The sequence below is a fragment of the Hemicordylus capensis genome, chromosome 3 (genome assembly GCF_027244095.1).
Source record: "Hemicordylus capensis ecotype Gifberg chromosome 3, rHemCap1.1.pri, whole genome shotgun sequence".
Taxonomy (NCBI): domain Eukaryota; kingdom Metazoa; phylum Chordata; class Lepidosauria; order Squamata; family Cordylidae; genus Hemicordylus; species Hemicordylus capensis.
This window is the reverse complement of record NC_069659.1, coordinates 139,023,914-139,045,964: the sequence shown is the minus strand read 5'-3', so window position 1 is coordinate 139,045,964 and position 22,051 is coordinate 139,023,914. Positions and strand designations below refer to the sequence as shown.

Below are 22,051 nucleotides of genomic sequence, written 5' to 3'. Positions count from 1 at the left end.
CGCTGGTGCACCTGTTTTGGAAAGCATTTGGGGCAGCAGGGTACCTCCCTGCCACCTCTTCCCCCGTTCCTTGGCAAAAGGCTTCAGAAAGCCTGGCTGTGCGTGTGCACATCACAAACGCGTGTCACATCTGCACGTCGCATGTGTCCATATGTCAGATGTGTGCACATGCGTGAAACATATGCACGCACATGACTCGCAGACATGATGTATGCACGCGATGTGCGCACGCGCAGTCAGGCTTTCTGAAGCCTTTTGCCGAGGAACAGGGGACGGGCCCTAAATGCCACCCCAAATGCTTTCCAAAACAGGCGCATCAGCGGGGGGAAGGTGGCGGGAGGGGTAAGGACACCCTCCCCAGTGCCGGACTGAGGAAGTGCGGTTCTGTGCACACCTCAACTGTCCTTTGCTTGGCCACGAAAGGGCCAGGGGCAGGCTCAGTCCTATTGAAGGCATTGCTAGCAAAGGACGATTGAGTGTGCAGCATATAGTACATTCATAGATGGCAGCCATTATAGCCACAGCTCTCTATTACAAATATGGCTGCGCGCTCCCGGGGACTCCTAGAAATGGCAAATGTACCCACATGATCAACACACTGAGGTAGGACAGCTTCTATTTTTGTCCTACTTTGGTTTAAAAAAAACAAAACAGGGTTCAGGATCTGGGCTACCCACATTTGAGAAAGATGGGCTAGAAGGATTTTCGTGGGTTCTTACAAGCCTAAAAACCTGGGCTGCATGCTTCCTACCTTCATTTTTACAATCACATGAATAGCCCTATTATCAGCCCAGTTCAGACATCCTTCAAAGACATCATGATTAAATCCTGGTTTTGCATGATGTCCCCTAGTCCTAGGCGCACATGCTTCCTCTTGTATTTGTGGGTGACTGGAGAAATGATTCTACTTCCAATATTACCTCAGAGCAAGCCAGGATCTGTCACGATGTCTGAGCTGGCCAGTCTTGGTTTATTCTAGCCAGTGTTTACAAATAAACCAGGATCTGAAGTTTCCAGCTTCTGCATAACATCTGAAGTAGGCCACTGAGTAAACAGGCATAAGTTCCTCTAAAGGTATTTCGTTTCTGCACAATAGGAGTCTTGGGCAGAGCTATAATCAAGATTCACAATAGGTCTGTGCTAATCTGATTTCCAAAATGAGCTTTCATTGTGTTATCTCTGCACAGTGAAAATACAAAAATTAAGAAGTGCTGATCCTTAAAAAAATACCCATATAGTCTTGCTCTTTGTTAACTTCCAGGCTCTTTTACGACCTGGTGTCACTGCACATTTCAAGAAAATCCTGCAGTATAAGCGAAACAAGAGTTACAAAAACTACAGATAGGAAAGGAAGAAAGCAATCATATGAGAACCCATAAGCTGTTATGCATTCTCTGCTTCCAAGCTAAGCTCAGCTTTCTGACCTTTTTGTTGTTTGTGTTATTCTCCCCCACAACACCAATGCCAAAGTGGCTGCTTTATCTGTGCTGAAGCTTGCCAAGTTCAATAAAAGACTTCCTCAGCTGTTAAACTACTCTGTGCCAGTATCTTATTAAAGCAATAAGTTAAAAAATACCCCTACATATATTCCCAACTACAAAAGTAGCTTCAAAGCAAATGTTCAGGGCAGATGACAATTTCAGGAAAACAAGATGGAAAGCACATAACACAGCCATACAGTAATGACATCTGTGGCTTCCCAGTCTTGTATTATTGAACATCCATGGTCCAATTCACATGTGCTTGTACATTTCTTGATCTCTCATGCCTGGATTATGCAACACTTGGTGACTCTTGGGGTGGGTTCCTTCCTGCATAATGCCACCAAGCATAGAAGAGCCACTGGCTTCCACTGGGCACATACTTCTGTTACTGCTGCCATTTCTGTGTTGTGTGAACCCTGAAATATTGGGTGGAGAATGTTAGTGACCCCACCTCAATCCAACACTGTCAAGCCAATTTCAAATGTTGGTTACAAATGTTGGGAGAACATTTGGCTGAGGTGGGTCACAGGTATTCTCCATCCAACATTTCCAGGTTCACATGACATGGAAATGGCAGCAGTAGCAGAAGTGGGCACTTGGCAGGAACCAGCGGTTTTTCTGTACTTAGTTGTCACTGTTGCCTGTAAACCTGCCCTCAGTCGAGTGTGTGAACCACCTCCCTTGAAAATGATTGCATATGGATTTATATCAGATTATGCTCTATCTGTAGTAAGTAATCTGTGCTGATTCATTCACATATCCAAATAATCATGCAAGGATGAGCATGAATGTGTGAACCAGCTCCGTGATGAACATGTACATCACAGAAAATATGCAGAGAAAATGTACAATAAATTAACTTAACACAAAACTATGATGGAAACTGCTAATATGAGACTATAATTTGTACAGTTCCTAATTGAACTAATTAATAAGCTTTTGATTTGGCATGTTTTGAAATACTGCTACTGAGACTCTTTTACATTGGCTGAGCAAATCTCTTGTCATATAGATTGGCATGATAATCAACCTTTAGTGTTACTTTTAAAAAATTAATCTTTACAAGAGTGGAACCCAACAGAAAGTACTGTACTGCTATGCAATCATAGTTTATTTAAATGGATCGTTCAAATGAGTCCTGAGCAAACCCAATAAAATTAACAGAGACTGCACATTGGATTATGATTAATCCTTTCAAAAGGACATCAGAATATGGGTGCCATCAACTGACATTCAGATGGATCAGGTTCTAAAGAAATAGAGGATGACAGGACAAACTATAGGAAAAGAGAGAAGGAACTTGAAAACAGATGATGTCCAATTCAGGGCAGACAAGGAAAGGTAAGGGCAGAGCAAGGCTCAGTGAGAAACAAGATGGCTCAAGGTGAGCTTCCGGGTGAGGCAAAGCCAACAAACTAGCTACTGACTCACCTACTAGCAGTCTCCTCCTGCTTCCATTTAGGTGGACTGCTGAGAGGCTGGAGTCAGAGAGAGCAGAGATGGTTAAGTGGTCTCAGGTGAGTTTGCATTTTATACAAGGGGACAGGGGGCTGAAGAAGAATTCCTGGCATCTCCAAACTGAGTTTTTGTAGGGTACTGAAAGGACATCTGAAAACAAACCTGTGCCAGCCCTCAGTTATTTATTTATTTATTCATTCATTCATTCATTCATTCATCAGATGTATACCCTGCCTAAACTTACATCTCTGGGAGGCCAAACACTGGCGATGGGCAACTCCAAGGCCTCCCCGCCTCCAGCTCCTAAGGTAGCCTAGTGAGCCACCACCTGCCACCCTTGCAGCATGTGGACCAAACGATGCACCAAGCTCTCCACCCTATCTAATCTCCTCATTAATCCCATAGCACACAGAACAATCAATGATTCAATTTTTCCTCTACCCCCTGCTTGATCTCCCTCCACATCTCCCTCTACCTGGTGGCAACGGCAGCAGCTGCCACTGCCACTGCTTCTGCTGCTCATTCCACCCTGCCTTTTCACAAGGCAGATGGTGGAGAATGGAACAGCAGGAAGTGATTCAAAGTCACTTCCTGCTATTCTATGCCACCCCACCATCTTTTTAAAAGTTAGGACAGGATGAACGGGAGGGGGAAGGAGGGGGTTGATAGGGGTAGCTGGTGCACATGCTCTACCTCCAGATGAGCTTTAGGTGAGGTGGTGGGCTTTTCAACGCTGCTGAGGAAATATGTTACCAGCTGAGGCAATCCATTGCCCCTGCCAATCTGCCGTCTCAAGCAGCTGCTTCACTCAGCCTTAGTGGACTGGCCACATGAAAGAGATTGTCTTCTGGGGGCAGCTAGAAAAGGCAAATTTTATTGCGAATAGACGTTTACATTTGTAGTTTTTTCAACAAGTTTTATCTTTTTCAAATGTTCTGCAAAATTATGTTTCTGAGAGTATTATGAGCTCACTAAATCATTCATAACATAAGTTTCATTTTATAGTAGCATTTACTGAGAAAATCATCCTAAATGGCTTTATTAAGTCATTGTGTCCTCTTCTTTATATTCACACGTAACTTAGTTCTGAGCAATAAAGAGCAAATTGAACACAATGTTTATCCATCTTTCATTAATGACTCCAACACAACCATTATTTCTTTAATTGTGTGCAACACAATCCACAAAGCAGTGAAGCTGAAATTAACAGATTTCTATGAAATAAAATCAGTTTAAAACCTAGTGCTTAGATTAACGAGGTTATGGACCTGGTCTGCCAATATTCTACAGAAGCAAATATTTAGATTTGTCAGCCAATTTTAAGTACAAATAAGAGAAAAAAGGCTAAATTAAACATTAATCCAGGGCCTGATCCTCGATAAGAGGACTAAGCTGCCATGCTTGGTAATACATAAATTACCAAGACCTCAGTAGATGAAGCAGCAGACCCCTGCTATCAGCATGGCTGATTCAAGCCAGGTACTCAGTGTAGTTTCCGCATAGGGAGCTGGGACAGGGCCACAATTCAACTCCTGCACACTAGGCATCCTGTTTGGTAAGCCAGCTCTGTAGAATACATATACCTGGCTGGAACTGGTAGAGAAGATTGTGGATTCTGCTAGGGTCAAACTAGTCATAAGGGGAGGGGGTATGGTAAACTGTTATGGGAGCACAGCTCAAGCACACATGACGGGAGAGAGGAAAACTTGGCCCCTCCCCCATCTTTCTTCACTGCACTCCATAGTTGTAAGTGGGGATGTGCACGGAACTGCGAAGCTGAAGTCCGGCACTGGGGTGGGGTTTCCTTTAAGGGCAGGGGGAGGGTGTACTTACCCCTCCCACCACTTCCCCCCGCCAGCGTGCATTATTTTTGTAAGCATTTGGGGCAGCAGGATACCTCCCTGCTGCCCCTTCCCCCTCTCAGCAGCAAAAGGCTTCAGAAAGCCTTTTGTGCGTGCACATGTTGCATGAGTGCGCCACGTCTCTGCGTCACGTGCGTACATCACAGAGACGTGACGCGCGCGTGCAACGTGTGCATGCACAAAAGGCTTTCTGAAGCCTTTTGCTGCTGAGAGGGGGAAGGAGCGGCAGAGAGGTATCCTGCTGCCCCAAATGCTTACAAAAATAACGCGTGCCGGTGGGGGAAAAGCAGTGGGAGGGGTAAGTACACCCTCCCCCCGCCCTTAAAGGAACCCCCACCCCGGTGCTCAAACTGCCGAACCACCCCAAGATTGGACCGGTCTGGAGGCCTGTAGAATGGCCTCCATACAGGTCCATGCACATCACTAGTTGTAAGCAGGATTCCCTCTAACAGGGAATCCCAGATATTGTTGACTGCAACTCCCAGCATCCCCAGCTGTGATGGCCTTTGGCTGGGAATTATGAGAGTTGTAGTCAACAACCTCTGAGATTCCCTGTTAGAGGGAACACTGGTTGTAAGTATTCCCACCCCCCCCCCCGCCTACCTCACTTCTAATATCAGACCTCGGAGTTATTCACACACGACTTTATGCGGAGGAGCGAATCTACTCTGCAGTAGATTCTAGGCAGTTTAATTTGGGGGATTAGATGGACAGTTCACATAGCCATGGGTGCTGTGGGCTCCTTCCTGCAATGTTTCCCCTATGTGTGTTCCCACTGCTTGCTCTGCCAGTTTTTTCCTCCAACCAATCACATCCCAGGAGGAGGTGTGGGACACCTCCCTTCAGTATTACTTCCCCCCCTTTTGTCAGCCAGCCAGATTTCCACAAAAGTGACAAGTCAAAACAACAGAATGCTTAACCACAACCTGTAGTCTCCATTGTTAAGCTTCCAAACATCTACATATCCAAACATCCGGGGCGTAGCCAGCCCACCGGCGGCCTGTGTGCGGCCGCAGCAGGCGCCCTGATAGCCCCGCCCCCTGCGTCTGATGCAGGGGATAGCCACGCCTCACGTCTGACGTCAGACGCAGGGGGGGCGTAGTCTGGCTCCCTTGAGCCTTGAGGCTCCATTCGGGAGTTCAGAAGCAGCCTAACTGCTGAAGGGGCCACGCGGCCCCTTCAGCAGTTAGACAAAGGCTGGCGCTGTGTTCGCAGCACAGCCCAGGAACGGCTCTTCCCTGCAGGGAAGAGCCGCTCCTGGGCTGCGTTGCGAACGCAGCACCAGTCTTAGCTCCTGAAGGGGACGCACGGCCCCTTCAGGAGCTAGTTAGGCTGGCATTACGTTCGCAGCCCCAGCCAGGAGCGACTCTTCCTTGCCTTTGCAGGGAAGAGCCGCTCCTGGCTGGCGCTGCGAACGCATCGCCAGCCTTTGTTTAGCTCCCGAAGGGGCCGCGGGCCCCCGCTCGGGAGCTAAACTACCGCCCCCCATGTCTGACGTCAGACGCAGGGGGGGTGTTGGGGCCACTCTCGCGGCCCCTGATTGGCCACCGGCCCAGGTTCTTTGAACTCGTTGGCCTAATGGTAGCTCCACCCCTGCAAACATCTGCATATGTAAGCTGTATTCCTATGGTGACCGAACTTGAAAGCATAGGAAGGCACACATTTTGCTTGTGCTTGTGTTTAACTCAGGAATTTCTCCCTCCCTCCCCTTCTGGACTCCCTTCACAGAATTGCATCAATCTGCCATAACCCCTCCCCCCTGCCTCCAGTGCTTACAATTGCAAATCACTCAAAGAACACACCAGACTGAACTGTCAGACTCTCCTTTGCTGACACTTGGTGTTAGGGAAGTCCAACCAGCAGACATAAAAAACACACACACACACACACACACAAATGTGCAAACAGGCCGAATTATTGGCAATGGCCCCTCCGAACATCAAAGAAAAACACCAGGGGTTTTTCAAAAGTGGCTAGAAATACAGGATTTTTAAAAGCCAGACATAATTTGGGCTAAGCTAGAATGTGCAACCTCGATCCGGGGTGGGGGTGGGGGGTGGGGACATGTCTGTACTGGTCCCTGATAGCCCGCAGGGACTTCGGGGTAAATCCAGCTAATATGTGGAGTGGCATACTCCAATCCGGAGTGAATTCGAAATAAAAGCCCTGTCTGTTAAGCCTCCTAGACAGGGAAAAAACTGCCAGAAGCTACGGACCACAGCAAGGTAATATGCAAGAGGTCAATCTTCACTTCCCTCCTAAACAGACTTTTTCATTTAATGAGACTCCTCACTCAGCTTTATAAGCAAACAGAGTAAAAATATAATATACACCGAGCTTTCCTCACACATTGAGTCTGGCCTTTAGTGTAGCAGCTATGCTCCTGCCTGAGACTCCCTGATTGAGTTAACAGAGGTAGTCTTCCAAATCAAAAGGCAAAAGTTTTTCAGTTCCATCCTATGGTTTTTACTATTACTGATATAAAGTGAAAGGGCATCAAATAACAGGACCCCTAAAACTGGGCTGCTGAAACTTGAGACACCCTTACTTACCTTCAGATCCAGAAACTGAGTCCTAATCGGAAAAAGTAATACATTACTTATCTAACATATCCTCTATGACTACTTTGACAACAAAACCCTTTGAATATTACATTTCAGTCTTATCACACATTTTTCCAGTCTCTGAGCTGCAAGAGAGTACAAACAAATACAATAAAGAGCTAATTCATTCACTGAATGAGAGAGCAAAATAAAAAGAGAGCAGGCCAAGTTAGACCTTGCATTATTCTGAGTTTCCTTTCCCCCCACCCAAAATTGTGGGTTTTTATTAATGCTGAGAGACACAATCCAGCCAAAATTAAGTACTTTTACATCCCACAAATTTTAGTGAGGAGTTAAACAAATTCTTACCAATCCCACTGAAATCAATACAATTTAAATATGCTTAATTTTAGCTGGATGTGTAACTAATGTGTCTTCCTCATCATACACATCATGTAATTGATACTGGGGCCATTCACATGACCTGGTGGGCGAAGGGGGGGACACTGCATGAATCTTACCTTCCCCCAGTTGATCCATTAAACATTGCTGAGAATGTGGACTTTGCTCCCAGATAATCCACTGCTGCACCAGGTAGCAGAGAGCTCTGGAGGCCGGGATGACTTGAACAAAGCCTGAGGAGACACACGATCCTGCAGCCTGGGTTAACAGTGCACTGGTGCGAAAAAGCTGGGTTAGGCAGCACTGCCCAGTCCCCACCAGGACTGGGCCTGATCCCAGCGGTTCTCATGTGCTGCCTAACCCAGGCTGGGCTTCCCTAGCCTGGGCTAGGCTGTGCATGCGAACAGCCTCACCGTCATTTCAGTAAAAGAAGACTCAGGATGGCCCAGAGAATAGCCTTAAAATGCTAAGCAGATTTGACTATTAGATGGCTGGATGGGTAAACACTTGTGAACCATGTATAAGCCACCCTTGGAGGAACTTCGAGGAGTGGTATACCAATAAATGTTAAAAAGAATGACTCCATTCGTAGATGTCAGTACGATCCAGAGCTTTGCCTTCCAAACATTTTCAGACATTGAAAGCAGGTATATCATACGCATGCTACCACAAGAGTAAAAAAAACTCAGAAGGTTCCATCAGTACTGGAGAGGACGGGGAGAAAGAGAGATACATTCCCTACCACTATTGCTTAAACTGCCATTTTATTTCTTCTGTGTTTATTCTTGCAAAGCATTAGCCAATAGCAGTGGAACCAGAACTCAGGCTTCCCTGTGTGATCCAAACTGGATGAAAGATCTATAGCCTAACTATATTGTTGTAAACCACTCAGAGATGTGAGTTTTGGGCGGTATAGAAGTGTGTTAAATGCATAATAAATAAAATATATGCAGCATTAAAGACAATCACTAACCTCTGACTTGGCCTATTTCCCTCTAGCGCAAAGCCAAGCCAGGGGGTGGGGAGTCATGGTTCCAGGCTCCCTCTTCCTCTCTGCTGATACAGATGAGAGTGGGCTCAGCAATGGTTCAGGCCTACCTGAAGGCCCAGGAGAGACAGCACCAGGAGTGGAAGCAGAAGAACAGCTTGCCCAGCAGTTGACCTTCAAATACAGTAACACAGGCGGTCTGACCAAGTATTGACCAGAATGAGCTGAAATATGGAGCTGAGATACAGACAGGCTGTGTTATTGTTTGTGCTCAGGCCACAATTGCAGGGCCAGGCCACCTTCTGCAGAAAGTCTCAATCCTACAGAACGTCCTGTTGGTTCTTTGATACCTCGGCACCAGAGAGCTGGAATTCCAATTGGGTGTTTGTGTGTGAAGTTCCTCTATAATGCATGACATATTTCCCTGTTTCATATGTTACTAGCAGTTATAACAACCCATGGAGATACACACTCTCAGCTTTGTGGAAGATGGTTGAATGTGCAATTCTTTTTGATGTAAAGTATAAAATATGTTAAAATTATAAAGGGCCATTACTGACTTTGTCTATACGGTATCAGAATTAACTTACAGGAGAAGAGCTGATCTTGCAATGTGAAATTCTGGATTCCAAGACAGATTAACTTTGGACGGAATTCTAAACTTTTAAAAAACCAAAACTGTTTTGAGTGGCATAGACTCTGGCATAACGGTACCTCTGGTGTAACTTCAGCCAATGAAGGCCCCCAAAATATGGCAGAGATATGTGCATACAGTATCATGGACGAACCAGAGAAGAACTGACTCAACATCTCTTGATTCATCCACCCCTCCTACATCACCATGATGGGAATATAGGATTCAGACCTCCTCTGTAGCCAACCACAGCACATCGTCTCCAGTATATAAACCCCTGACAGGGAGAACATAACTCAGATGTGTTATGCTACACCTCTCTGGTTGCATGGCATGGACATTTAAATCACACAGAGGTGAACTCTGGGGATAGCATAGCGGCCATGGGTAAAGGGCATTTTGCACAAAAAGACAGCACTTCACACAACACAAACAGCTGTTAATCCCAAAATATATGTAAGGAACATTTTGCTAACACTTCTCAGAATTCTCATTACAACTGTTCTCCACAGCAGAATTAGCAGAAAATTGAAGTCATCTCTAGGCCACTGTATTTCCTTGTGAATCATATGCTAAGTGAATGATGAGCAACGGTCTTGCTTGTTATTCTGTATTCTCTGACATGATCTAAATTTAGATCACTCTCTTGTACTGGAACACAAATACAAAGTTGGTGGAAATTCAAAATGTACCATTGTTATGATCTTATTCAACCACTATGGGCTAGATATGAGTAAGGACAGTATATTATGCTGAGAGAGTTGAGACAAGTCTGTCTTTTCCAAGAGCTCTATTTCAGCTACAACAACAGGCCCAGAGCCTTTCTGCTGACATCCCCTTCCCCTAGATAGCAAAAGCAATAGCAATAGCACTTACATGTATATACTGCTCTATAGCTGGAAGCTCTCTAAGTGGTTTACAATGATTTAGTATATTGCCTCCCCAACATTCTGGGTACTCATTTTACCGACCTCGGACGGATGGAAGGCTGAGTCAACCTTGAGCCCCTGGTCAGGATCGAACTTGCAACTTTCTGGTTACAGGGCGGCAGTTTTACCACTGCGCCACCAGGGGCTCCACCAGATAGGGGAGTAACCCTTTACACTACATCAATCTTTTTCTGGAAAAGGTTCAAACTTAAAATGATGGCAATCAACACTTCTAACATTAACATTTTCTCCAAGAACTGAAAACTTTACAGAACAATCATTTAAAATATCCCATATTTTTAATCGGTATCTGACAGAAGGGAAAATGGCTTTGCCCTTAGAGGTTCAGAATAACAACATATTACATATTGTTGTAATATGTAATGAACAACATATTGAGCAAGAAACAGATTAAGTTAGTCAGGCCTAAATTCCACTGAAATGAAAGGGACTTAAGTTAGTCACAACTAACTTGCCTCATTGATTTTGTTGGTGCTTAATCATGACTAACTAGTCTTGATGCTGCCGAACATGTGTAAGACAATCAAGCAGTCTTGCGAATGTTCACTACGTATCTTGATTGCCACCCAGAGAATGGCTTAAGGATCATTAAGGATGTCATTAAAAGACATCAGATCAGGTGAACTGATAGGTAGAAAGAGTTCTATAACGAAGGGATTGTCACTGAAAAGTTCCTATCCTCGATAGCTACTCAGAAGGTGCGGGTACCCAAAGTTAGGCTTCTGGTGAAGATCTCAATAACTAGGCAGGACTGTATGGGAAGTAGGTGACCTTAGATAAACTTTAAAGCTCTAAATGGTCTCGGACCAGGGTAAAACCAGCACTTTGAATTGTGTCCAGAAACAGTCGGTGAAGATCTTTAAGGACTGACAAGATATGTTAATTTCTAGATGTGCCACTTTAAACCCAAACCAGGGTTCTGGGCAGTGGTGGCCTGCACAGGTGGGTCCGAGGAAAGGCATAGGAAAATGAGTTGCACATGCACTCACTCGTACTCGTTTCACCTAGTCCCAGCTGCCTCTCTGTCTCTCAACTTGCCCCACCCCCCCAACTCAGCGAACACCTTCCCTCCCTCTATTGTTTCCTTATGCCAAAGTCTAGGTTGAAAGCTCCTCAGGGCAGGGCAGGGCAGGGCCTTGCACATAGATAGTGCTATATAAATATAATATTATCCTACAGTGTTCCCTCCTGTATAAGAATAAAGACAGGAATGTCATGATGAGACATGGCATGATGAGGAAAATTACTCCAAGTAGTCCCATTGAACATAAAAGGTCACTAGGCAATGCTTAACTTCTTTTAATTTCAAAGGGACTATTTTAAATAAGTTTCCTCATTATGTCGACCACCATTCAGACAAAAAAAAAAATTAGCTATGTTTGGGGGCAGAATGCTCTTACTCTGTCCTCAGTCCTTTCATGTAAAAGTATCAGATAACAATAAAATACACATAAAATACACACAAAGGAAAACCCACAAAGTTCTCACTTATACTTTAGTATGCTGGCTGCAGTTAACAACCTTAAGCAATGAACAACTACATGGGGTCGGGGGGTCGGGGTAAACTTCACAGGTTTTACTGGAGTCTGTTAGCTGACTAACTTGCAGACTTGGGGTACTCTTGCATTACAGGCCAAACCATCCATCTAGCATGGCCTGTTGGGCAGTCAGCCAACAACTGGAGCACCTCTAGGAATTAGCTGACAACTCAAGATAAGGAGCAAAGAATGAAAAGGTTACCCTGAAAGACTACACACATAGCTAAAGTTACGATAGGAACACTTTTTTCAATGTGCACCACAATTTCATTTATAGCTCACCTTTCCTTCAAGGAGATCAAAGTGGTGCACATGGTTCTCCATCCTCCACATTTTATCTCACAACAACCCTTTGAGGTAGGTTAGCCTGAGAGAGAGTGATTGGTCCAAGGCCACCCAATGAGCTTCATGTCTTAATGGGCCATTTCAACTGGGTCTCCCCAGCCCTGCTCCAACACTAATCATTACACCACAATGGTTCACAAACACACAGAGCCACTTATCATATGTAAGGTGGCATTTCTAAATATTAGTATTCTGATACTCAAAGAGGTAGAACGCATAGGCCCACAACTTGTGACCCAATTCAGTCAACCAGCCTATGGTGACCTAACAGGGACTCAACAACCCTTCTGTTTTTTGCAATCTGCCAGAACTGCAAAAACAGAGGGGCTATCAAGTGGGTGCTAGGCCATAATACAGAGTTTGATGAGGCCTGAGTTTTGCAAGTCTGTCAGAAGAAGGAGAAGCAATAGTACCAAATCTTATGTGTTTTATTACATAACAGCAACAATAAACACTTACATAGCACTTAAGAGAATTCAAAGTATTCCATATAGATTATCTCAGTAGTCCTAACAACAGCCCTGTAAGTAAAGACCACACTACTAGCTCCATACTGAGGTGTGAAGCTGAGAGCCTAAGGGCAAATAAACAATCAAATGGCTATTGGTCTTTCCTAAAGACAGATGGGACTGGTAGGAATTCAAAGATGAGCTATTGGAAAAGATAAAACCAATAATATATTCCAATACATTTCTACAAAGTTAACCTTATAAATGCAAAGAAGTATAACTGCAAACATTCTACTGCTTCTTCACTTTCTTTCAAGGTTAACAAACATTCCATGAAGTATTGTAAAACTGATCTTGGGCTTCAGTAAGTAAGTATTATAATCCTACACCTACAACTCATGTTCTTTTCTATACAAAATAAATGAATTGCCCTGTTAAGAGGCAGAATTAAGATGTTCTTAATTCATATTCATATTCATTTTTATTTCATATTCATATTTATTTTCTGAAAAATATAACACAGAACAAGAAATTCTTGAACACTGCTCAGGATGACAAATGCTATGAATGGCTAATAACTGCTCTACACATTTACCAAGACATTATTGGTAAATTACACATTACTGTTTAATGCACACAGGGGCGTATCTAGGGTAGGGCAGGCAGGGCACGTGCCCCGGGCACCACTTGAAGGGGGGCACCATTTTTGAAAATTTAAAAAAAATTAAAAAATTAAAAACCGGCCACCAAAAACAAAATGGCCACCGTGCATACTCAAATGGCCTCTGTGAGGCCCTAGGCCATGACAGGACTCACAGAGGCCATTTGAGCATATGTGGCGGCCATTTTTTCAGTGGCCATTTTTTTTAAAAAAGTTATTTTTAAAAATGGCCACCACACATGCTCAAATGGTCCCTGTGAGGCCCTAGAGGACAGTGGGGGGAGGGGGAACCTTTGCAGACCCCCTTACAGCCCTTAGGAAGCCCCCAAAGGGGCTACAGATTTTAAAAAATTAATTTTTAATATAATATGTCACTGTACACATATTCAGATTGGCACTATGTACAGAGAATCAGGGCTTGTGAATACTGAGCTGAAGCTTATGAGCTAGGTTTGTATTCATTTGCTCTTATTTTGCTTCTTGTGATAAATGAGTTAAATGTGATGTCTCAATAATATGGCTATTAATGGTGAGTTTGTCTTTGAATCAGTATGAAATCCTTAGTATTAAGGCCCACTGGGAGTTTCTTGCATCCCTTCTCTCATTTTAACTGTCTTTCTGAAAGACTAGCATATATTCCAAGCAGTGACACAGTTTACTCTGCATATCCTTTAATTATTTTCAGAGTATCTGGGAAAAGTCAAATTCTCCATTTATTTTTAAAACTTATGTAACAGTGATGCTACAATGCATAGTAGAGAATTAGACAGGCACTTCTGTTTAGTTTTCCAAGTACACCTCCACATAGTATTTGGATATTGCATGAGCCCCAGCATACTGAAATTTGTAGTTTTCCAGCATTTTTTGGTCTGGCTACATCCACTGCTAAATAGTTTTTGAAAGATTAAAAGGTTAACGAGCTTGACTTGTATTTTTCAGCTGATATTATGGTAAAGTTATCTGAAAGATGGGTGTCAGATGTTTGGACAGGGGGCGCAATTTCAGTGCTTGCCCTAGGCTCTATTTTCCCTAGATACACCTCTGTGCACACAGAGGTGTTCCACTTAATTTTTAGGTGAGCATGCTAACTAGCTGTATCAGCAGCTATAAAGTTGATTACTCTCTCCTGCTGATTTTTTTTAAAGCAGATTAGTTCAGATTTCTTTCACCATAAAGAACCTTGTAAGGATCAGGAATACTGCATCAATTTCAAAGATAAATCTGTGAGGTCCTTCAAAAGGCTAAACAAACAGTTTCATAGAACCATTTGCACTCATGCATTCATTAGACCAGACAACTGAGAGGGGGAAAGGCAACCATCAACCATGACAGCCAAGAAATGACTTTAAAAGTCAGTCAAGAAGTTTAATCAAACAGAACATGATTGTGCAAAGCATAAGAAAATGTTGGTCAAGCAAGGTTCCAGTACAGCTTCACACACAGCTTTCAGTAAAAGATGGACATGAACTTATTGTTTATTTATATATAATGCATGTGTTAATTATAAAACAAACTGCTGCAAATTAGGCATACTGAGGCAGGATGTCATTTCATGAAACCCAATTAGTGCCTCATACAACCAACTAGTGTCTGGAGAAAATTGGCTAAGCTGATCTGTACAAAGTTCAACATGTGATAGAGCAGTTTTGTTACTGTTTTATCATCTCTCAACTGGTAACAATCTGCAATGCCATAGTTCAACACATTTTGGCATTCTAAGAGGTCATTCACACGCTCAAAAACTGTGTTCTATCCAGGCTTGGGAACTGTGTGTGCTTCCAAATTTCGGTTGTGTGGAAGCAAGGTCAGAAGAAAACCTGGAAGAAGTAATTATGAAGAGGAAGTCAGGGGCAGAGCCAGCATTGTGCGAAAGGGTTCAAAGAACCTGAGCCACCAATGGAAAGGGCCACCGAAGCCTGCAGGGGGGCATGGCTTGGGCTCCAGAACAGCCCTGAGCTAACGCCCCTCTGCATGCCCATGCTCTGGAGAGCTCCGAGTGAGCTCTTCCCTGTCCTTTTCAGGCAGCGTTTGCTGCCTGAAAGCCTTTATTTCCATCGCTGGAGGGAGAGAAAGGGAAATAAAGGCAAACTCTGCCTGAAAAGGACAAAGGAGAGAGCTCACTTGGGGCTCTCTGGAGCCCGGGCATGAGGAGTTCTCTTGGGGCTCTTCCGGAGCCTGAGTCACACCCCATGTGCGTGATGCACAGGACGTTGCTAGAGGAGCTGCCAGGTGGGGCCGGACCCAGACTGCCATTCGGCTGGCTCCGCACCTGGAGGACGTGATTATGTGGAAACAAGGTAGGAGGAAAACCTGGGTAGCTTTTCTTTCTACCTTGCTTCCACACAATCACTTCTACCCAGTTATTCCTCTTACCTTTGTTCTACACAGCCGAAAACTGGGAACACACACACCGCTCCCAAACCCAGATAGAACACAGTTTCTGAATGTGTGAATTACCTCTAGGTTTCATTTGGGAGAATGGAGAAAAGACATGAACAGACCTTCATTACATCAAGTACTGTACTGAACACATGCCCTTATGTCCATTCTGAAAGAGAGTCATTGCCTCTTCTGAAGTTTTCACATCAGAAAATATGTGGAAATTTATTGGCTGCCCCATAATGATTGTTCTCTGGGAGGTTCACCGTTATGCCACTGGTACACACTTTTAAAATATAAATTACTTAAGGATCTGACCATTTGTCATTATCAAAGCAAAAAGAACAGATGAAGAGAGTTTACTGTGACAAAGGCATCCTTGGGACTACTACACAGAACTGCATACACACTAGAGCAAAGGGACTGTGTAACCAAGCCAATATTTGTGACACAAACTTTGAATGCAATATACCTTTTACCACATTGCCAGCAGAAGAAGACCAGTGTATACAGGACTCAGGATGTCCTTATCTGAGAGAAGCAAATAGGCAGCTAACATTTTATGTGAACACAGCATAAATGTCAAATGAATAAACTATTGTAATAGTGTCTGGTGGGGGGACTAGAAACATGACAGGTCTGTACACTGGCCATTAAATAACTCAATAGGGGAAGGGATTTTGGCAAATGCAGCCTGTCCTGGCTCTAAATCATTATAAATCTGCTAAAAGTCCCTCTTCCACATAAAATTCACAGGATCAGTTAAACCATATTTGTATTAGGACCAGCTTTCAATTTGTGTAAGCCTTCTTCTCTTCTGTGCAGTTGCTAAAACAATACACAAGCTCAGTCTTCTACTCCATTTGCTTCCCCTTCTGTCTGGTGGCATAACCAGATATAAAAATTCCCAGGAAGGAATTTTTAAAAAGCAAACTGCAAATACACATTTCCCTACGAACCCCCGTATCACAGATGGCATTGCATTATACACCTTTAGTGGCCCACGCCACTCCCTGAACATCTTTATTCGCCTTTCGCCTTTCAAAATCCAACAGTAACGCTAATGAAGTTGCCGGATCTAGTGCCAACTAAGCCAACTGGGACTCTGCCAGTCAAATATGAATAGCTGGGGTAAGTGCCAGTATTACTATGCAAACGTTCAGGTCACACTAAATACAAAGTGAAGTACGAAGGGCGAAATGTATCTAATAAGCAGGCCGCATAGCGGAAATTGGGGTGGTAGCGACAGGTCCAGGTGGGGCTGTGTGAGCAGACAACCCCTGGCTGGGGCGGGGCGCTGCGTGGTGGCAGATCCAAAGCGGGGGGGGGGGGGTGGAGGCGGGAAGGGAAAGCACTGCTCGGGCACTTGCCACTTACCTTAAGCAGGGCGCTCCGGCTGGCGGCGGCGAGTTCCCTCAGGCTAGCAGCGGCTGAAGCAGCAACAGCTGCTGCCGCCGAGCTAGGGGAAGCTGCAGCCGCCACAGAGTGACAGCCAGGGGTAGCAGCACCAGCAGCGGTAACCGAATTGCTCCCTCCTGCTCCTGCAGGGCTGCCCCCACTGTGGTTGCCCGTAGTGCCCACGTTGCGCGGGGCAGTGGGGCTACCCGGGGCACAGTTGCCGCAGCCACTTCCGACACCGGCGGCGCGGGGTCTCTGTCGAATGCCGTCCAGCAGGCGGACGAGCAAGATATTGGCGGGCAGATCGTCCACGCCGCAGCCCACCAAGATGCGGCACTCCGGGCAGCGCAGCTCGTGGCGGGAGCTGACAATGCTCTCCAGGCAGCGGCGGCAGAACGTGTGTTGGCACGGAAGCACCTTGGCCGTCGTGTCCAGGCGCTCCAGGCAGACGGAGCACTCCAGGAGGTCCAGCAGCGACGACTCGTCCATGGCCCCTCCGGCGGCGGCGGCAGCGGCTCCTGCTGCTGCTGGTGGTGGTCCCTCGCCGTTGTTGCCGCCGCCTCCTGCTGCTCCGGCAGCAGCAGCTCGCCGCCGCCGCCTCTCCTCAGCTGCCCGCTTTTCGGCGGCGGCGGCGGCTGCCGCCTTGGAGGAGCACAGCCAGGACGCCCCTAGGAGCATTTAGACCAGCAAAGGAGGCCGCTGGAGAGGCGGCCGCCACAGCACATGGCAGCTGAATCCAGGGGCCGCCAAGCCCAGCCCGCCTAGGGCCTGTCAGCGAGAGAGCCGCCGACCAGAGGGCGGGGATTGGAAGACCTGCTTTATTCTCCCCCACCCTCCTCCCCAAAAGGCGGCTAATAATCCCCTGGGATGGGGTGGGCAGTGAACGCCACACGCTCCCCTCTTCCTCCCTCCTCGCTTTCCTCCAGTTTAGAGCCCGGGGCTTCCTCTCGCCTCCGTACGCAGCCTGGCAGTCTCCTTGAGAGAGAGAGAGAGAGAGAGGAGAGAGAGAACCTAGTCAGCAGCGGGCAGCGTGCGCGCAGGAGGAGAAGGCTGGCTGGCGGCACCTGTTTCCTTCCCTTCAGGGCTCCTTTCTCTCCCTCAGTTGGCAGTCGCGACGGGGCATGGCACCCTCCGAGAAGAGAGGTGGAGGGCTCCCTCGCTCATCCGCAGAAGCTGGTGTGGGGCTGGAGGGGAGTGGAATGGGAAAGAAGCAATTGCGCCGAGCCTGGGCTCTGGAGAAAGGCTGTTGTCTTCCTCAGGGCTTGGTGCACCGACCTCCTGCTGCCCCTTCTCGTCGTCTCCGAGCTTCGCCTCCCCCGCTCTTCCATTGCAGCCCTCTGCCTTGTTGTAACCCGATGGCAGCAAGAGCAGCCTCCATCACGCGGTGGCCGACTCTCCCATCTTCCGAATACTTCACACGATGGTGCCCAAGATTCAGGGAAGGCGAGTAAGGTGGGTGTAAAACCAGAGCAGCCTGGGGAGAAAGACACCCACTCACAGACACGTACCCTTCGCGCAGATAGCAGTATCTTCTCTTGATCAAATACCAGTTATCTTCTCTTGGTCGGTCCCCCCCCCCGCCCCCCTCAGCAAAGGAAAGCCACACCAACTTCCCACTCTCCGTTGCTTGCACGGGCAAGGAAACCTTTCCTAGGATACTGGGTGGTTCTGTCCGATCAAAGACAAGTTCTGTTGCTTTTAGATCCGAGGCTTTCTACCCTCCATTCCTGAAAGATCCTCTCGCCTTCTCCCGCTGGCCCGTGGTAACTAACCAGCAGGACAGCCAACCTGTCCCCGCCCTCTCGTCCGCAAATATGGCCAGCACTGTATTATTATCCTCCAGAGATGCAGCAGCTCATCGGAAGAGCCTGAACGGCCCAATTCAGTTCCTGCGAAAAGTCATCTGCTGTGCAGAGAGATGTGAGCTCCAGAAATTTCTCCGATCTAAGAAAGTCTGCATCAACAGGGCTGCCGCTTCTCCAGAAATGATTCCTCACTTTAACGCCTTTAGTTCGTTAGATCTTACTAGGTCCAAAGAAGTTAAATAGATGTCACTAACCAACACAGTTGTTCCACTATTATGCTGCGACATTGCAGAACCTTCCTCCAGCCATAGTCGCGAGGGCGGGGGTGTTGTTTTCTCTCCGACTCCGGTCTCGGGCCAGCGTCAGAGCAACGGAAATACGTACCCCTGAAGCAATCCGAGAAGATGGAGAAGTTTTCAGAAGTTTGCTCAAATCGGACTAGGAAAACCTATTCCTTACAGTGGGCTTCCCCCTAGTGGAATTTCATGTAAACAGCGTCTGGAAGTTATCAGGACATGGCTTCATGCTGTGAGGTATTTGAAGAGAGAATCTCCAGTTCGCAGCAGATTCGCAGCTGTTTAATAAGGGGGGTTAAAAGTACTGTTCGTATAGGGTCGGCTCTTCTTGCATGCATTCCCTGCGGATCTTTTTCCTGTGTGCGTTCCCACAGCTTGTCAGGGGTTTTCCTCCAACCAATCACATCGTAGAGGAGGAGGTGTGAGATGCCTCCCAAAAAGGAATCCATCCACACTTCTGTAGCACTTAGCTAAAACTGGAGTGCTTTGCCTATATCATGCTGTCATAAGTTGGGGGGGGGAGAACAGGGGTGAGGGGATAGGCCAAGACCACTTCCTGAAACTCTGGAGAGCCACTGAGAGGCCAAGACCACTTCCTGAAACTCTGGAGAGCCACTGCCAGTCAAAGCGGACAATGCTGAACTAGTGGACCAAAGGTCTGACTCAGTAGGTGGCAAAATTCCTGTGGGCTGCTTTTTATTTCCAAAACAGCAGCGGCACCTGTGCTTTCCTCCCAGCACAATTCAGCCAGTTTCTCAGGGGCTAATTTGCTGTCAAGGCGCCCGAACTAACTATCCGCTAATTGCTCTAGCTCCTGCACATCTTGTTCTGTCTTGTTGGGCAAAGTCTTTCTGTTATAACTAATCATACCCATTACCCTCCCTCTCTTTGTCTGGAGGCTTGTTGTCACCGGTGGGTTCCTGCTCCCTCTTTGTGGGCGCGCATCTGTCATCTGTGTGTCTGTTCCGGGTTCCACTCCCTTGATCCAGAAAAGCAGAGGAGGAGAAATTAATTAAAAACTGCTGGTGTTGGAAGGTACTTTGGAGCGTGCTCGGCCGTGAAAAAGAAGTGTCTTGTGGCAAGAAAAACCGATTTTACAATTACAGGAGCAGAATGAATGAAGGTGATACATTAAAGGGAAGAGAGAAAGAGAGAGAGAGAGGCTGGTGTCATGAATGCAGCAATCGTGTCTGGCTGCATCCAGCAACCTCAGTGTGCCCTGATAATACAGCAACTCTTTCTATGTGATGGACAGGGACTCCAAAACCCACGAGGAGCTGCTTGCTTCCCTTAGAGCAGACAAACAACACAGCTGTCAAACTCAACTTCCCTTGCAGAAGACCGATGAGACAAGTTGCCAAGCAGCGCCCTCTGCTGACTTCTTGGCATTCCAAAAATTTGCCCAGCAATTAAAAAAAATAAAAATCCCACAAAAGAGCGAGTTTTGGGGGGTGGAAAGGCAATTTATTGGCAATGGCCTCTCCACACATCACGGAGAAGCATTGGGACATAACAGAAGCCTCAGGTTTTTTTTAAAAGCCACTGAAAATAGAGGATTTTTTAACCCCAGACATAATTTAGGCCAAGATAGAATGTGCAGCCCTAATTCAGGGGAAACCAGAATTGTTTGTGAACTGGTCCCTGATAGCCCGCTGCAACTTTGGGGTAAATCCAACTGATATGTGAACTTGCACCCTCCATTAAGGAGCAGGTGCAAGCTAAAAGCCATGTGTGTGAAAGCTCCTGGTAAACTTGCTGAGGGGAGGATATTTCAGTTTTTCCCCATGTTGCAAACTATGTGATACTGATAATGCAATGTATATTAAAAATTAATGCCCATTTCCATCTAATTAACTGGTGCCAGCTAAACAAACTGTAGTGCTACATAGCCCTGACAATATTAATATACATATGATCTAGTTAATAAAACTAGCAGGACATATATGGCAGATTGTCCCCTCAGTTATTATATTTTGAGAAATTTTGAAATCCAACTAAAACATTTCTCTGTGTGTGTATCAGTGTGATATATTCGCTGAATAATAATAGCAATACAACTGAGTATGTACTACAAGCACAGTCCCTGTTTATTTTTCTGTTAAATGCATTTAATTTGAGCCAATCCTAATTTTATCTAGTTTACTTATCCATACAAAAAACAGACAGAGAATAGCTCAATGAATTAAAATATTATAATACTTTATAATTATAATTGTACTTTATAATTATTCTTTATGATTCTATTATATACAGTATAATTATAAAGTTATAATTATTAACATGAACATCTTAGAAACTATTGCACCTGTCCTTGCTCAATTTTGTGCTCAGAAAAGACTGAGGAAGGCTGATGTGCCCTAGTGCTTATTATTTTCTCTGCCAAAACTTTGGAAAAGACACTAAGACCTTTCAGTAAGTGAAGTATGGCAAAGTGGGGGTGGGGGATATAGAAAGGGAGGGAGGTTGATTGGCAGGGGCAGTCGCCTCGTCTCTCATGATTTCTTTAGTAACAAGATTAAAGGTCTAATTCAAAGCTAGCTTTCAATGCTTCTGTCTTACTGCAAATCACAGTTTTCTACCATCCCATCTTCCTGTGCTTGAAAACATGTTTGTGGTTTTCTTTTTAGTCACCCTTCTATTTCTCCCTTGAGTAGCACTTTTAATAAATCACCCATTAATGGTGTCTGCATGCTGTAATGGTGACATACACAGTACCATTGTCTGCTAGTTTTTTGTACATCCAATATCAATAAGCCCACTCCTTGGAGTACAATGAAATAGTAATCATAAGGAGATACTGCTGCTTCTAAAGAAAAAGATTAAACATGGTACACAAGGCTCTGTTCTTCAAACTACTGT

The 22,051-nt window shown here is 45.6% G+C and overlaps 1 protein-coding gene across 5 annotated transcripts in view; it reads right to left on the bottom strand.

The window, feature by feature from the left end:
• The window catches only part of SH3RF3 (SH3 domain containing ring finger 3), a 334,223-nt gene extending 314,990 nt beyond the window's left edge, over positions 1-19,233 (bottom strand). For 4 of the 5 annotated variants that reach the window (XR_008319086.1, XM_053307322.1, XM_053307323.1 and 1 more), the window contains exon 1: positions 17,071-19,232. Coding sequence is in view for 4 of the 5 variants with exons in the window: in XM_053307322.1 (XP_053163297.1) it covers positions 17,071-17,769 (699 nt within the window). In the remaining variant the exon portion in view is untranslated. Of the gene's footprint in view, positions 1-17,070 lie in introns of all 5 variants that reach the window. The other variant, XM_053307321.1, reaches the window with a different exon arrangement.
• Positions 19,234-22,051: the final 2,818 nt, after the last annotated feature.